Genomic DNA, 17,435 nt, shown 5'->3' with positions numbered 1-17,435 from the left:
CGTTTGACGTAATAGTTGTGCAGAAACCCGCAAGGTAATTAACAAAGGAATCAGGAGATGTCCACCCATATTGGGTGGATGTCTCATGATCCCTTTATTAATTCTCTGAAAGGATGAAACCATTTGCGATGGTCTTAGTTCATTGCGTCGAAGTCGTTCCTGGCCACATGGTTTCTAAGCCTCTGTTGACTCGCCGCCGAAACAGAAGATGGCCGATCCACCCACTGATCATAGGCAATTCACGACATTGCCAGTGAAAAGAAAGTGCACTGCTATAGATTTGGAAACGAGGTGCTTCTAACCGATGAGGCCATCGTTGCAAACGTGCTTGCATGAGATAGCGACGGCGACAATGGCAGCGATGATGCGGTAGGGCAGGCTGCCTCAACCTTGTCCTTATAGGAGGCCTAGCAGATGATTCAGTCCCCTCCAGGGCTTCGTTTTCGCAAGGCACCTCCGGCTGCACTATGTGGAGCCCCTGGATGCCTTAAAGAAGGATGTCGGCAAGCTTCACGTAAAGCATGCAAGGCTGAGGGACGTAGGGTTTTCTCGTGCAAGCCAGTGAGAAGCACGTGGCGAGATGGTTGTGGCGATCTCACCTCAGCGTTTCTTTTGAATTTCTCAAGCTGACAGACTGCCGCAGCAGGCTTCTTGCAATTGTTCAAAGGCCCCTTTTGGGGACTCCAAAGCGATGCCTCGGTCGTGCTCGCATATCGCTTGCCATCCGTGACGTCCATTTGCAGTTGTTATAGCAGTGCCATTCCTTAACGCCGACAGCCGCGGCTTGTTTCATGCAATTGGAGCGCCCAGGTAGGAGTTAAACGAGTGAACACAATCAGCAGCCACATGGAGGAAGATGGTGGAGAGGGGCACTGGCCTCCCCGCCATTACAGTTTTTTCGGAACAGCTATGCCATCCCCCATTTAGTTTTTTTTTTTCATGCAACCCCATTATAACAATTATCAGTTATAAGAATGGAATTTTCGTGGCACTTTAATCATGTTATAAGTGGGTTCAACTGTTTAAGTGGGTTTGAAAGCCAACCCTCATGTTACAATCGTGGTCGCATTAAATTCGAGTAAGTACTGTACTGCACCAAATTAAACTTAAAAAAGGGGGGGGGGGGAGGGGACTGCATGGCAGCAGAACACAGACTGCAAGGTCTAAGGATGAAACAAGCTTGAGTAATAAAAGACAATGGACGAGAAAAAACAAGAAGAATCAAAGTGCCAATGTGCCAGCTATAGCACTCTGCCCAATGCCTGTGCAGCGTGTGAGGTGTCCCTGCCAGGTGCCCACCTGATGCCTCGAATGGCCTCCTTGTGGCCCTGGAACATCTTGACATTGTTCATGTTGGACTGCCAGTACTTGACGTAGCCCGAATGGTCCCCAGTCACCATCCACGTGTCATTGTGGCTCCACACCATGCAGCGCACTGACGAGTCATGTGCCTGAAACCAAAAAGATGAGGCTCTTCACCAGCTGGAGTGGGGCACATCTTTCACACCAATCCACAATCAACAACTTCCAAGCCCGTCCTTCTCCTCAATTTGTTGAGAGGCATTAGCACTAAATAAAGAAACATCCATAGGAAGAGGATACAAACGTAAGCGCTTGTGTCCGTACCCTCTTTTTGTAAACAGTAATACCGTATTTACTCGCATAATGATCGCACTTTTTTGTCAGAAAAATTGACACAAATTCAGGGGTGCGATCATTACGCAGGTTAAATTTCCCGTGAAAGTAAAATTTTTTTTTCGTCCCGCGTTTGCTGCGGGATGCGGGACACCAAAATAAAAATGGCGGCCAGCGGAGCAAGCCGAACGTGCCGAATGCGATCTTTCTTTTTCTCGTGAGTACTTTACGTGCATCGAAACAGTTTCTTCCATATCAGTGATGAATAATATTGTTAATATCGGCAAGTTTGTGGCAATAACGTAGCCATGTCCACTTTGAGGGGACAGAAACAGATGGGAGCGCTTAGCTGCCAGTGACAGAAACCCATGGCCAATGTGCTGCGGAAACTGCAGCATCTGTCTCCACTACTATCCTAACACGGCACGTTTCCGCTAAGGGTAGGCGAATATTTTAGCTGTGTTACAAGCGTCGGCATATGAATGGGGTACACTTTTAACATAGTGTAAACGTGGCTACTATCATTGCCGCGCGCGATTTGTTGCGTGCTCACGAGTGCAGATGAAAAGAATCGAAAGGCGCCTTTTTTGTTTTTGTTGACCGCAACCATTATAAAGCCTACCCATAATAAAGGGAAGTTTGGTTGTACCTCTTTTTGCCATGGAAGCGCGGAAAGTGATGAAAGTAATGAAATGAGTCATCTACTTAAGAATGTTTGGTGCGTGCAGACGAGTCGTTCGCGTAACATTTGACAGATGGTAAGCGCGATCATTATTAGCTAGACTTGGCACACGACATATCGCTGCGGCAAGTTCAGGGTGCGATCATTACACGGGAAATAAAAAAAATCGAATTTTGACGAAAAAATTCAGGGGTGCGATCATTACGCGAGTGCGATCATTATGTGAGTAAATACGGTATCTCCTTACTATGAACACCTTATTAAAGTTCTTTGTCTGTCTGTCTGTTACTATGAACACCACATTAACGAACTTTTCAGATTTACGAATTTTTTTTTTAATCCCCGCCAAATTTTTTTTCTAAATATAGACTGAGTGACTCTCCTACTAGCCTAATGAATCAACATAATATTCAAACGCTACAACTACGCAGGAAAATACGACTGACATTTCTTTTCTAGCTTAAAAACAACTGTTTGTCTCTCGACCCACAGGCTTATTATTTATGTATTTATTTTATTTATTGATACTGTAAGCCCATGACGGGCTATTACAGGAGTGGATGTAACATACATAAATAGAGAAGTGCATTAGTGCGATTGAACAATGCATTAATGCAATGCAATGCAATAACACAATGCATGCAATGCATGCAACAACAATGTAATGCAATAAAAAATGAAGTAGCACTGCTGATATGAAACACATTAACAATATAATTACAGAGCACATTTTGACTTATGTCACAAAAATTACTACAGAACATCAGGGTGTATCAGGGTACATAAGACAATGTATTGCTTCCAAGAATGCGTTAACTGATTTTATTTGGACAATTGAGTCAGGCAAAGAGTTCCACTGCTGAATTGCCGTGGGAAAAAAACTATACCTGAAGCAGTCATTGTGCACTGTGGGAGGAGGTATATACATACTGTGTCTGTGCCGTGATGTTTCCTGTGTCTTGATTTGGAAGTACTTGTCATATCTTATTTTGACATGGTTATGAATTACTAAGAACAGGAATTTAAGCCTTTCATAATCTGTACGATTATCGATTATCCATATGCTAATTAAACCACTTACAGCGCGCCAAACACAGCATCGTCACGCTGATTCTTTGCTACCTTATAACACCCGAACTAACCTCTTTAAGTTTTCTTTTTTCCCGTGCACTGTAACAGATTGGAAAAGCCTGCCATTATCACAATTGATAAACACCGATTCTATTGAACGCATGTGTCTCTAATACTAGGGGTATTGCCATATCGGCAAGCCTTGTTACTGTTTTCTTCTTCTTTTTTTTACACGTGAATTTTGTTTGATACTTTCCTGATCTTCCTTGTTCTATTATTTTCAGTATTTTGCAATGGTCGCTCATTCAACTTCTGTTATTTTTTTTCTCTCTCTCTCGATAATGGTTGCAAAAGCTCATATATGTGTGTGATACTGTTCTAATGTTTGTTGAGTTGTCTTCCTTCAGTGTACCTTCTCTTAATCTTATTAGTTGTCACTTTCATTTTAGTTTTCTTCTGATATTTACATATGTTGCATTGCTTTTGTATTTCCTTTTCATGTGTGCGTGTGTATGTATATATATATATACGTACAAATGTAAATATTTCTGTATTCTGCCCCTCCTGCTTGGGCCCTCATTTGGGCTTGCAGTATTGTATAAATAAAAAATAATAAATAAAATGCCTATATTTTCAATGTAAAGAAACTTTCAGTACTACAAATTTCAGATTACCAAGTATTTCAGTATAACGTACGTAACTTAATCCCATAATCCCCAAGATGCTTCACGAAGTTCCGTTGAAGTTTCGGTACCGAATCCCTGAGGCTTACACCTATCATCATCATCCACAGCAGCAGCAGCCATGCGCTGCCCCAGCAGCCTCGGCAGCCCCAGCAGCATCGGCATCAGCGTAAGCGTGACCACGTTGATAGGGATCGGCAGGAGCTGCGAAGTTATCGGTGCTGTGATTGTGCTGTGCGTTTGCTTTGCTGACAATGAGTTCTCCTGGCCCCCGCATTAAAAAGAAGTGACGCCAGTTTTAGCTAAAAGTGGACATTTTGACGCAGCTGAATGCTGGAAAAAAGCAAGTCGACCTGTGCAGGGAGCATGATATTCTCTTATCAACAATGCTCAAGGATCGGGAAAAGATCATGAAATTGCATCGAGGGGAGTCACAGCTGGCTGCCTAAAGAAAATGCTTCCGGCTTGGCAATTACTAGAACGTCGACGACGCCATCCTCACGTGGTTTAAGGATGCCAGACAAAACGATGTGCCCTTGTCAGGCGCGATTATTTAAAAGAAGACGTTACAGTTCACGGCCGCCTTGGACATCTCCGGTTTCGGTGCAAGTGCCGGATGGCTTTACCACTTCCGGCAAAGGAACGGCGCGGCAGGTTGCCTCTGGCGAAGAAACAGCAGCCGATGCCAACAGTGCGGTTCCCTGGCGGAACAAGCACTTTCAAGAGATCGAGTCTTTTTCTCCAGACGACATTTTTAACGGAGATGAAACGGCATTCTTTTATCAGTTGTTGCCTGATAAAAGAATTGAACTTCAAGGGTGACCAATGCAAGGGCGGAAAGAAATTGTGTCTGCGTATCGGTTCTGTTCTGCTGCAACTCCACGGGCACGGAAAGACTCAACCCGCTAGTTGTTGGCAAGTCTGCTAAGCCGCGCTGCTTGAAAAACGTGACGTTGCCTTGCGACTACCGAGCCAACAAAAAAGCGTGGATGACATAAGAATTGTTCACTCAGCGGCTGCTGCAGGTAAACGACACAATGAAGAAGAAAGACAAAAAATTCTAATTGTTGACAATTGCTCAGCGCATATCGTGAATGTGCGACTGAGCAATGTGCAACTTGAATTTATACCCCTGAACTGTACTTCTTTGCTCCAACCTTTGGACCAGGGCATCATCAGATGTGTGAAAACCGAATTTCGGAAGCGGCTTGTGCAGCGCCTCCTGATCAATATTTGACTGAAGCTGCCCACACAGGTAAACATCCATCAAGCTGCAGAAATGCTTACAGGGTCGTGGTGGAACGTGAAGGCAAGCATGATCAGCAACTGCTGGCGAAAGGCAGGCCTTTTAATTCACCTACGCCACAAGACTGCGAGGACACAGAGGAGCTCAACGCAGAACAGTGGAATGAGCTTACCGAGAAGCCCGCCGTCGACACCGCGGTGACCTTCGATGATTACAGCGACAGCGACAGCGCGGCGGCTACATTTGCGGAGCTCACCAACGAAGACATCGTGAGTAAAGTGCGTGAGCCAGAAGATTGCAGTAGTGATGAAGACGATGCCAACACTGGATCAGCACACGAAGAGGAAGAGACTGTTTCCAGCTCAGATTTTTAAATTTTTCTAGAAAAGACGCGATCATTCCTTGGGCGCTGTAAAGATGTCCCCGATGACGTTCAGAGGAAGGTCGAGGATGTGGAGGCGTTCATCCTGCAGCGCTTGCCCTCCACTCGCCAGGAGAACATTACAGACTTCTCCAAGCAATAAATTGTAGTTAAACTGTGCCCAGCATTCTTGTTTATTATTTACGTACGAACACATGCATCTGCTGCAAAGGTATGTAATTTTCATTGTTGTGTTATGTTACTGACATGAAAATATTGGTTTTTCCGTACTTTGATAACTCAAATTAACAAATTAAATTCGGTGGTGCCGCGAGGTTTGTTGTAACGAGATTCTAGTGTACAACTTTTCTTTTACCACTCATTATCATCATTGTCAACCAATTTTTTATGTTCACTGCAGGACAAACTCCTTTGATAGTGATCTCCAATTACTCGTTTTACGCTAGGTGATTCAAAGTTGTGCCTGAAGATTTATTTTCATCGTATTACCGAATTCTTTGCCTTCCTGACTGCGCTGTTTGCACCCATTCTGTAACTCTAAATGGTATGTACCCTATGCATTACATGCCAAGCTTCTCCATCAACTAAAATAATCAGCTACTTCCATTTGCTATGTGACCCACACAGCTCTCTTCCTGTCACCCGTCACAACTGGCGACAACTATGCAACAAGTTGCAGGGTAATCTTAGCACGGCCAAAACATGGTCGCTGCTACGCCATCTTCTTGAACCCACACAAAGCAAGGCAATTAGCCAGCAAACAATTCGATGTATCCTCCACAGCCATCCGGGTACTGATGACAAAATCCTGGAGGAGTTGTGGGCACGGTACATAGGTGATTTCGAACCCGCACGAGGACAACCTCCAACCTACAGCAGGAGCGACAATTACGACCTCGACAAGCCGATCACTATTACTGAGGTGCAACAAGCACTCCATGCACTCACACGAAACACCACCCCAGGCAAGGACAAAATAAATAACAAGCTCCTGCGCAAGTTGGATGATGGCACAATTCAATCTCTTACTGACCTCTTTAATCATCACTGGGAAGCGGGTATGCTACCAGCAGACTGGAAGCAGGCGGACACCATACTCATTCCGAAGCCAGGCAAACTCTCCAGCTTAGAAAATTTGAGACCAATCTCACTGACTTCATGCCTAGGCAAGCTTCAGGAACATGTCATTCTGAACCGGCTTCAACCTTACCTAGAATCCAGCGCCCTCTTTCCCGAAACAATGTTCGGATTCCGGCCCCACCTTTCTATCCACGACATCTTTCTTCAGCTGAAGGAACAAGTCCTTGAACACATCTCTCCGCACAACACTGGAGCGATTTTAGCACTCGATCTCAAAGGCACTTTCGACAATGTGGCTCACCATACCATCCTTACAAACCTAAGCCTCACAAACTGTGGTCGTAATACTTACAATTATATACGCGCCTTTCTAAGCAACTGCACGGCCACAATAGGCATTGGCTCACTCAGAACCCCAACGTTACCTACCCACAACAAAGGAACCCCACAAGGTGCTGTTCTATCACCCACCCCTTTTCAATATTGCTATGATGAAATTACTTGACAAACTCAACGTAATACCAGGAATCAGGCATGCAATATACGCCGATGACATCACTATCTGGAACACCACTGGTTCCGAAAAAGAGAAACAAGACGCCCTTCAACAAGCGACCGACGTCGTCCAGCAATATGCAGAAACAAGTGGTCTCCAGTGCTCCCCCGAGAAGTCAGAACTATTAGTCGTTCAACAGAAGTCACAAAGAAAACCCAATGAACTACCCCACATCACACTCACCCTCGACGACAAAGAAATAACCCGCACTAAACTGCGTCTGCATTCTCGGACTCCACATACAACAGGACGGCGGAGGCGCATACACCATCCAACGTCTCAAGCAGACCACCTTCCAAATCATGCGAATGGTCAGCCGTATCACCACCAAACAATACGGACTGAAAGAAGACGACATAGTACAGCTCATCCAGGCCCTCATAATCAGCCGCATTGCCTACACTGCCCCGTACTTGCCCCTCACTCCCAAGGAGATAGATGAATTAGACGTACTTCTTCGGAAAGCCTACAAGCAAGCACTCAGCCTACCACCGGGAACAGCGATACTCAAGCTTGAAGCCCTAGGAGTCCATAATACTATAAGAGAAATTATAGGCGCCCACCTCACAAGCCAATGAGAACGACTAGCCCTCACACCAACAGGAAGAACAGTCCTAGCGCGCATAGGCTACCCACACACGGCTAAGGCCATGAACAAGCAATTCATCTGGCCCCCAACTTCCGGGAGCACATCAAGGTAGCCCCTATCCGCAGAAGCATGCACCCGGAACATCATGCCGATCATCGCCAAGCTCGCGCAAAAACTCTACAGACAAAATATGGCAGCCTCCCCACCACGATATATACAGATGCCGCGCAGTACCCCCAAAAAGCAGCCATGACGGCCAGCGTTGTCGACTTTAACCTTCAAGAGGTGGTGTCGATGACTGTCCTCACTGCCAGCGCCCTCATAGGGGAGGAGACAGCCATCGCCTTGGCCATCACCTCTAGTCTGACCAATGAGTACATCACAATTATTACTGACTCCCAGGCAGCTTGCCGTAGCTATGCGAGAGGCAGAATATCTTCAATTGCCCACCGACTCCTCAAGCAAGCCTCCCAATTCCCGGACGTTGAAATAGTGTGGACTCCAGGACACGAGTCCCTCCGTGAAAATCAGCATGTGCACGCTGTAACCCGAGCTCATGCCTCCCGGGCGCCACAAGAGAGGGATACGGCCACATCCATGGAGCCCGTACCTTTACAATACAATGCCATACTACAACACCACAGATTGAACAGACGACAATTCCCACCTCCACACAAGACCCTCTCACGTGAAACGCCGTAACATGGCGACAACTACAATCCAACACATACCCCCATTTAAGCAGACTATACGCAATACACCCAACACTATATTCATACAAATGTCCTCTTTGTAATGATTACACCTCCCTATATCACACCACATGGGCTTGCCCCAACGAGAAGGCAGCCTCGCAAATACCCAACCCCACACCCAAGCAGTGGGAGGCCATGCTGACTAGTTCGGACCCTCGTAACCAGCAGCAACTGGTGCGGCAGGCCCGGGAGACAGCAAGAGCCACAGGAGCCCTGGACTAAGGGCGCCTGCCACACAAGCAGGAAGACACCTGCTTGTCCTTTCTTTCTTTTTAAAATAAATGTTTCTCCTCCTCCACCTCGTCTTCCTGTCTCATAACGTCATGCCTAAGATTTTTCATTCCATCGCTCATTGTGCGGTTCTTAACTTCTAAAGCCTTTTTGTTAACCTTCAAGTTCTTGCCCTGTTCAGTAAAATGTCATTGCTACAAACACCACATTAACAAACTTTTCAGAATAAAGAACTTTTCGAAAACCCCTGCTGACTTCTTAGTTTCAATATACAGTCAAACCTCGTTAAACTGTACCCACTTAAAATAGTAGTTTCATTTTAAAAGTCGTCAAGTCAAATCCACAACTCAGTGGCCATTGAACATAATGTGTTTTGTATCCACATAAGCCGTACCAGCTTCTTGCATACGTATCGGTTAACACATAGCGTTTACTTTTCGTCGGGCAAACATGGCGGTGCGTTGCTTCCAATGGGGCACCCGACAGAACAACAAGCCTTAGAGATCGAAATCAATCAGAATGACAGCCTCCAAGAGCCCTGTGCGTTTGTGCATGAAGCCACATCAACATCAACATCATTTTGGCACCGTGCCAGAGAGCGTTGTGACATCGTGCAGACAAGTACTCGCGTCAAGCTGAAACTCGGATAAAAAAGATGCACAGAAGAAAAATTAGACATCGTTCGTGCTATCGAATGTGACACGAAAAAGTTGACGCTGGCACACAACAGGGATCTGCTGCTGACTACGGTGTATGCATCTGGAATGCAAAGCAGTTCTTTGGCAGTGCTGCTGCAACCACGAAAAGATGTCGGCTATAAGGTTCGACTTTTTGCCATAGTTGCCTCCATTGTTGTTAAAGTGTAGCCTTGCGACAGTGATGAGGACGACATGAAAAGCGACAGCATGGGCGATTCAGGCTCGACAATGGCAGAAGCTGAGTGTTACGTCAGCTTCATGAATGCAATCGTCGCAACGAGAACAGCGCCCTGCAATGAAAAAGGTGTCCCACGACACCTGCAGCGCTACCGCGCCCTTGCACGGACGTATGCAATGCTAATGAGGAATCTGCCATGCGAGTATTTGCCGAGAAGAGGGGGCTGGCTGAAAAGCTGGCTCACAGCTTCAGTAAGTTTGAGGCCACAGTCGTCGCTGTTAGGCTGCCGCGGCATCAAACGAAAATAACACTTTTGTCGTGCGCAGTGAATAAATACTGCATGTTTTTTCCCCTTTCATCGCACTCTCTCCGAGTTCTGTTTTTGACAGGTAAGTGGGCGATCTCATGCTATTTCGGTTAAGCAGTACTACCATTAAGTACGTACTTTTTCCGAGTTCCGGCCGACTACGTTTTAACGAGGTTTCACTGTACAAAGATTTCAGTACTACAAACTTCAGAATACTGAACTTTACAGACTAACGGTCATTATTCTGTTTCCTCTCATTTTAACAACCTACAAACTAATATTCCGAAGTCTGGGAATCCTTAAATTTCCATGTATCCTTCACAGCAACCAGCCAGAACAGTTGGCTAGCAGACGACAAGGCGCAGAAAGCAGATGCCGCGGCACATGCATTTGAAAAACCTGAAATGGCGCCTGAGAGCTTTTTTCTAAAAATCTATTGCAGAGGCAACAACACATAAGGTTTTGCGAGTGCATGCTACGCGCAGACATGTGTCGCCTAGCAACGGAGGTGTGTCTCTTCCTTTCACCCTTTTTTTCTTTGAACGTCTCTTTCTTTTTCATTTCTTTCTACTGCCGTACTAGCTACGTGGCTGAGAAATGTAACCTCCATACTCACCGGGATGCCACACAGTCACACTTTGCACTTTATGGACGGTGTCAATTACGCACGCTTGCGCTTTGGCATAGTTCAGATGTCTGCCTTGAGCAAGACAGTTGCGGTGCCCACAACAAGGAATGTGAAAAAGAAACAAGCAAGCGGAAACATTGCACTTTGGAGGCGACATGGACCCACCCCTTTGTCTGTAGTTTTCTCGGTGGGAACGTCTGTATTACCTGTGTCTCTCTTATTATACGATGCTTCAGTGGCGCGTGGTGGCGTCAGAATCTATGGAAAATAGCAACAGCACAGGCTTAGAGCCTGCAGCAACCCTTCGTAGATAGCTCATATGAAGGCTTTCATTCTAATGACCTTTCTGACAACAAACAAACAATGTACTGTGGTCCCCTGAAGTTCGTTATATCGATATTTCACTGTATGTTGGTACCAGCAGAATGCAATGATTGTTCACTTTTCCACTTTTTTAAAATACTTTGTGCCCTTCTTATTTTGCGCTGATTCCTCTGAGCAGTCTTGCAATAGCAACTAGTCCAACAGTTATTTTCTCTTGGGTGGGCTGCAGATGTCATGTTTTACCACCCATCTCTACCATCTGGTACGTGCCTACTAGAGGGCAAGGCAGCACATGGCATGCCAATACATGGCCACCCGGTGTTCAGGAAGATGCATGACTGACAGAATCCTTCTTGTGGCCCACCAGGCCGCTGCTTGTGCGTGGTTTACGCACAAGTCATCTCTTGTCACACGATCAATAGCCAGTGGACTTCTGCCACACTAGCAGACTTCTGGTCGCAACATGTCCAACCCTTGAAAATTTCTGGGGAGAACCCTGCTGCTGATGATGATTTATTAGCATCCCCTTCGAAACGGGATGGTGACAAATAGTCACCTAGCCTGCCTCTCATGAAACTACCATCACCTGGCAGATTTTAGCAGGACTAATTTCGCCAACATGAAGAACCGTCTTTGTTAAAACAAATGATCGCACCTGGATTTGTGTGGGCACCAGGCCCCTAATGCTGGCGAAAAGATGGGTAGGCCTGCACTCATTGGGCCTCAATTCCAATTGTATGCTTCAATTTCCTTCGATTACTTGCCATGTTCTAAGTGAGAAAAAGTAATCAAGGATGCATTAGATAAAGCCCTATTCACGTACTCACGACCATGCTTCAAGGTAAGCCAAGTTAAATACATGCCAAAGCTGCCACATCTGAGTATTCCAGTGGTGCCACAGTACCATACAAGAACTTCAATTAGTAGTGACCCTGGCAGCGAGCAGTGGAGGCGACTCGCATGCTAGTCGTAGCAGATGACGGCGTGCAAAAGCACCGTGCCTGCTGTAGAAAAGCTCACTCTGCGAACTCTTGTGCAAAACATGCAAATGATTATTGCAGTTGCATCCTAATAAGTACAATACATACAATACAATACAGCAGCGAATAATACATGGCATTAGAGATATTGTGGCACGCAGTAGCACATAACATAACCGCGGACCAGCCAAAAGGCACCATCCAGATTTCTCTCAAGGACGTGTTGCAAGACTGCTCTGCATTTTACGCATAAACGTGATACATGAACACAACAGAAAAAGGACTGCACCAGTGTGCAAGAAGGTGAACAACGGCAGATTCACCATAAATGCTGTTGATTAGCTTGCCAAGTTAGATTTAAATCTAACTCGGCAACAACAATCCAACACTTGTTTGTTGTTATTCCCGGCTGGATCTTTTTCTCAAAAAAGGATGTTCCATATCTGACAACTTGTTCATGATCACTACTAACACAGATAAACCAAGTTCTACGGGTTACTCTTCATAACAGGGGCTGATAAGCTCACCTGCAGAATGGTCTCAAAGTTGAATGTGAGTCCGTTCCAGAGGGTGAACTCCCCGCTTGATGCCCCCGTGATGAGCCGCCGACCCTCGGGAGTCCACTGTGAGTGGCAAATGTGAGGACGCGAGCACTTCTCACAAGCCGTGCAAGAGTTGCCCATGCCAGTAACACGCTACAACTTGATACAACCAGAATTCGCAATAGAACAAATCATTTCAACTTTTCTTGCTTTTAATGGGAACCACGCGCATATAGCAAAACCTTGTTAACTTGTATTTCATAGGCCCAAAAGAAATGTACAAATTAACCGAATGTCGAATTGTCTAAGGCATCAAGAGAAGAGTACCGTATTTACACGATTGTAAGTCGACACGATTGTAAGTCAACTCGAATGTAAGTCGACCCCCTCCTATTGCGTGTGACAGGAAAAAAAGAAAGAGCATACCCGCGCGTGCATTCCATAATGAAAATTTCTTAGTAGCTGGCATGGTCACTGGACTACTACTCCTCACTAGTGCTGCCACCGTCATTGCTGCTACGGTCACACAGCACGTCGCCGTCCAGCGAAATTCTACATTTGCATACATCCATACATACATACATACATACATACATACATACATACATACATACATACATAGGTCCACGCCGAAAGCACCCAACCACACAGAGACGTCAGGGAGGCTCTTTTGACATGTCCGGTCGGCGTAAGTTCATGGTCTTCTGCCACCAGCCACTCGTACTCACGGCGGAGCAGGTCCTTAAAAGGTGAAGATCCAGGCTTGCCTCATGACCATGTTGGACGTCACTGGCAGGGACCGATCCCGCATTTCGGTGTCGGACGACGCAAGCTTGGCCTTCAGCTCCGGAAAGCGTCCAGACTTCGGCCCGTGGAAACCTCTTCGCTTGCCGTCACAGGTGAAAATTTTGCTTCGCTGCCGTCTCCACTCTCGCACCACCCATTAAGAAACATCAAACTTGCGGCCCGCTGCACAGTTGTTCCTTCAGCGTAAAGGATGGCAGCCCTTTTCAACGCCGCTGTTAATGAGCGCCGAAAGTTTAGTGGACTCGGAGGACTCATGACGACTGAGGAAGCAAGGAAGTAGCACATGGCCGGCAGTCAAATTCAACGCATGAAAGAGCTACAGGAAAAGAGAATCACGTGAGCAGCGAGCGGTGCCTGCTCTTCCATGAACTATCGATACTCCCCGCAAGCGCCGCAGTTCTCAGGGTGCTACCGCAAATGGAACAGCGGCACTTCCATGAACTATCGGCTCCCCCACATGAGTGCTGTGTGCGCTGTAAAACTGTCAAAAATGTTGAAATACCCTTCTGAAAAGTGAACACACGGGATAACGAAAGCTACGGGTGGGGCCGTAGAGCAAACATAAAATTGGAACCAAGTTGTAGCTCCCCTGATATCCCGCTGGCTTCGCTTTTTTTTTTTTTTTGCAGTGCCATGGTTTGGTTTCGATTGTAAGTCAACCCTCCCTTTTATATTTTCAAATTTTAAAGAAGGTCGACTTGGAATTGTCTAAATACGGTAAACAGATGCTTACTACATCAACAAATTCTTATTTGCTGAATGAATCCAGCTTCTATTTTACACAAAAGCAGTGCAGAAACTCCAATTCTAAGCATCTCGCGACTGATTAATGCCGAATCCGCAAGGGCCTTGCAACCGCCTCTTCACAATAGTGTGATACTCGAATGCCTTTTAGCTACCACATGCACATCCCCATCACATATGAGCTGGTAGGATCATCTGCACGTTGAAAATTAGCGGACGGGTTGGATGCAGGCCACAATAGTATTCATCCTCGACAGCTTCCACCATGTTTCTGAAATTGTGCACGCATTGCACTGAGTCAAAATGAAAATGAAACTACAGCTCGCTGCAGCCGCTGCAGACAAAACTATGGTCGCTATCGATGCGATCATGGATAGTGACCATGCAGTTCTGAAGGCATGCAGCCAATGCAGTGTCAAACACAGCGGTAAATGCAAGAATAAAGGCTATAAGGGCCAATATAGGCACGAAGTGTAACCACTCGGTTGACTATGACGAAGCCAACTCCATCACTTCATTTCTGTTGCACGCAAGCACTGCTTCTGCTCTTTTGATTGATTGATTGATTTTATTTATTTCAAGAAACCCCTAAAGGCCCTCACAACGAGGGTATTACATAGGGGGGTGACAAAAATTCCGGACAGGCCGACAAAATCCATACAGGCCGCCATTGGAATATGAACCTGGCAACGTTTAACGCTAGAATGTTATCTAGTGAGGCAAGTCTAGCAGTGCTATTGGAGGAATTAGAGAGCAGTAAATGGGATATAATAGGGCTCAGTGAAGTTAGGAGGCCAAAAGAAGCTTATACAGTGCTAAAAAGCGGGCACGTCCTGCGCTACCGGGGCTTAGCGGAGAGACGAGAACTAGGAGTCGGATTCCTGATTAATAAGGATATAGCTGGTAACATACAGGAATTCTATAGCATTAACGAGAGGGTGGCAGGTCTTGTTGTGAAACTTAATAAGAGGTACAAATTGAAGGTCGTACAGGTCTACGCCCCTACATCCAGTCATGATGACAAGGAAGTCGAAAGCTTTTATGAAGACGTGGAATTGGCGATGGGTAAAGTCAAAACAAAATACACTATACTGATGGGCGACTTCAATGCCAAGGTAGGCAAGACGCAGGCTGGAGACAAGTCAGTGGGGGAATATGGCATAGGCTCTAGGAATAGCAGGGGAGAGTTATTAGTAGAATTTGCAAAACAGAATAATATGCGGATAATGAATACCTTCTTCCGCAAGCGGGTTCGCCGAAAGTGGACGTGGAGGAGCCCAAATGGCGAGACTAAAAATGAAATAGACTTCGTACTCTGCGCTAACCCTGGCATCATACACGATGTGAACATGCTCGGCAAGGTGCGCTGCAGTGACCATAGGATGGTAAGAACTCGGAATTAGCCTAGACCCGAGGAGGGAACGGAAGAAACTGGTATTTTATAAGCTGATCAATGAGTTAGCGGTAAGAGGGAAAATAGAGGAATTCCAGATCACGCTACAGAACAGGTATTCGGCTTTAACTCAGGAAGGGGACCTTAGTGTTGAAGCAATGAACAACAATCTTGTGGGCACCATTAAGGAGTGTGCAATAGAAGTCTGTGGTAAGTCCATTAGACAGGATACCAGTAAGCTATTGCAGGAGACGAAAGATTTAATCAAGGAACGCCAATGTATGAAAGTTTCTGACTCTACAGCTAGAATGGAACTGGCAGAACTTTCCAAGTTAATCAACAAGCGTAAGACAGCTGACGTAAGGAAGTATAATATGGATAGAATTGAACATGCTTTTGAGAACGGAGGACGCCTAAAAGACATGAACAAGAAACTAGGAATTGGCAAGAATCAGATGTACGCGCTAAGAGACAAAGCTGGAAATATCATTACTAATATGGATGAGATAGTTCAAGTGGCTGAGGAGTTCTATAGAGATTTATACAGTACCAGTGGCACCCACAACGATAATAGAAGAAAGAATACTCTAGAGGAATTTGAAATCCCACAGGTAACACCGGAAGAAGTAAAGAAAGCCTTGGGAGCTATGCAAAGGGGGAGGGCAGCTGGAGAGGATCAGGTAACAGAAGATTTGTTGAAGGATGATGGGCAGATTGTTCTAGAGAAACTGGCCACCCTGTATACGCAATGCCTCATGACCTCGAGCGTACCGGAATCTTGGAAGAACGCTAACATAATCCTAATCCATAAGAAAGGGGACGCCAAAGACTTGAAAAATTATAGACAGATCAGCTTACTGTCAGTTGCCTACAAACTATTTACTAAGGTAATCGCAAATAGAATCAGGTACACCTTAGACTTCTGTCAACCAAAGGACCAGGCAGGATTCCGTAAAGGCTACTCAACAACAGACCATATTCACACTATCAATAAGGTGATAGAGAAATGTGCGGAATATAACCAACCCTTATATATAGCTTTCATTGATTACGAGAAAGCGTTTGATTCTGTCGAAACCTCAGCAGTCATGGAGGCATTACGGAATCGGTGTAGACGAGCCGCATGTAAAATTACTGAAAGATATCTATAGCAGCTTTACAGCCACCGAAGTCCTCCATAAAGAAAGCAACAAAATCCCAATAAAGAGAGGTGTCAGGCAGGGAGATACGATCTCTCCAATGCTATTCATAGCGTGTTTACAGGAGGTATTCAGAGACCTGGATTGGGAAGAATTGGGGATAAAAGTTAATGGAGAATACCTTAGTAACTTGCGATTCGATGATGATATTGCCTTGCTTAGTAACTCAGGGGACCAGTTGCAATTCATGCTCACTGACCTGGAGAGGCAAAGCAGAAGAGTGGGTCTAAAAATTAATCTGCAGAAAACTAAAGTAATGTTTAACAGTCTTGGAAGAGAACAGCAATTTACAATAGGTATCGAGGCACTGGAAGTGGTAAGGGAATGCATCTACTTAGGGCAGGTAGTGACGGCGGATACGGATCATGAGACGGAAATAATCAGAAGAATAAGAATGGGCTGGGGTGCGTTTGGCAAGCATTCTCAGATCATGAACAGCAGGTTGCCATTATCCCTCAAGAGAAAAGTGTATAGTAGCTGTGTCTTACCAGTACTTACCTACGGGGCAAAAACCTGGAGGCTTACGAAAAGGCTTCTACTTAAATTGAGAACGACGCAACAAGCTATGGAAAGAACGATGGGTGTGACATTAAGGGATAAGAAAAGAGCAGATTCGGGGAGGCAACAAAGGCGACTTAATGACATCTTAGTTGAAATCAAGAAAAAGAAATGTGCATGGGCAGGACATGTAATGAGGAGGGAAGATAACTGATGGTTATTAAGGG

General features: G+C 45.6%; 1 protein-coding gene across 2 annotated transcripts in view; it reads right to left on the bottom strand.

The window, feature by feature from the left end:
- The window catches only part of LOC139055839 (pre-mRNA 3' end processing protein WDR33-like), a 219,083-nt gene that overhangs the window by 144,196 nt on the left and 57,452 nt on the right, over positions 1-17,435 (bottom strand). For both annotated transcript variants that reach the window (XM_070533385.1, XM_070533386.1), the window contains 2 exons: positions 12,553-12,648; positions 1,300-1,451 (listed from right to left, as the gene is read on the bottom strand). In XM_070533385.1, the coding sequence (XP_070389486.1) occupies positions 1,300-1,451; positions 12,553-12,648 (248 nt within the window). The remainder of the gene's footprint in view (positions 1-1,299; positions 1,452-12,552; positions 12,649-17,435) is intronic.

Source organism: Dermacentor albipictus, chromosome 2 (genome assembly GCF_038994185.2).
Source record: "Dermacentor albipictus isolate Rhodes 1998 colony chromosome 2, USDA_Dalb.pri_finalv2, whole genome shotgun sequence".
Lineage (NCBI taxonomy): Eukaryota > Metazoa > Arthropoda > Arachnida > Ixodida > Ixodidae > Dermacentor > Dermacentor albipictus.
The sequence above is the reverse complement of the archived record's forward strand: the minus strand, read 5'-3'. Positions and strand labels throughout refer to the sequence as shown.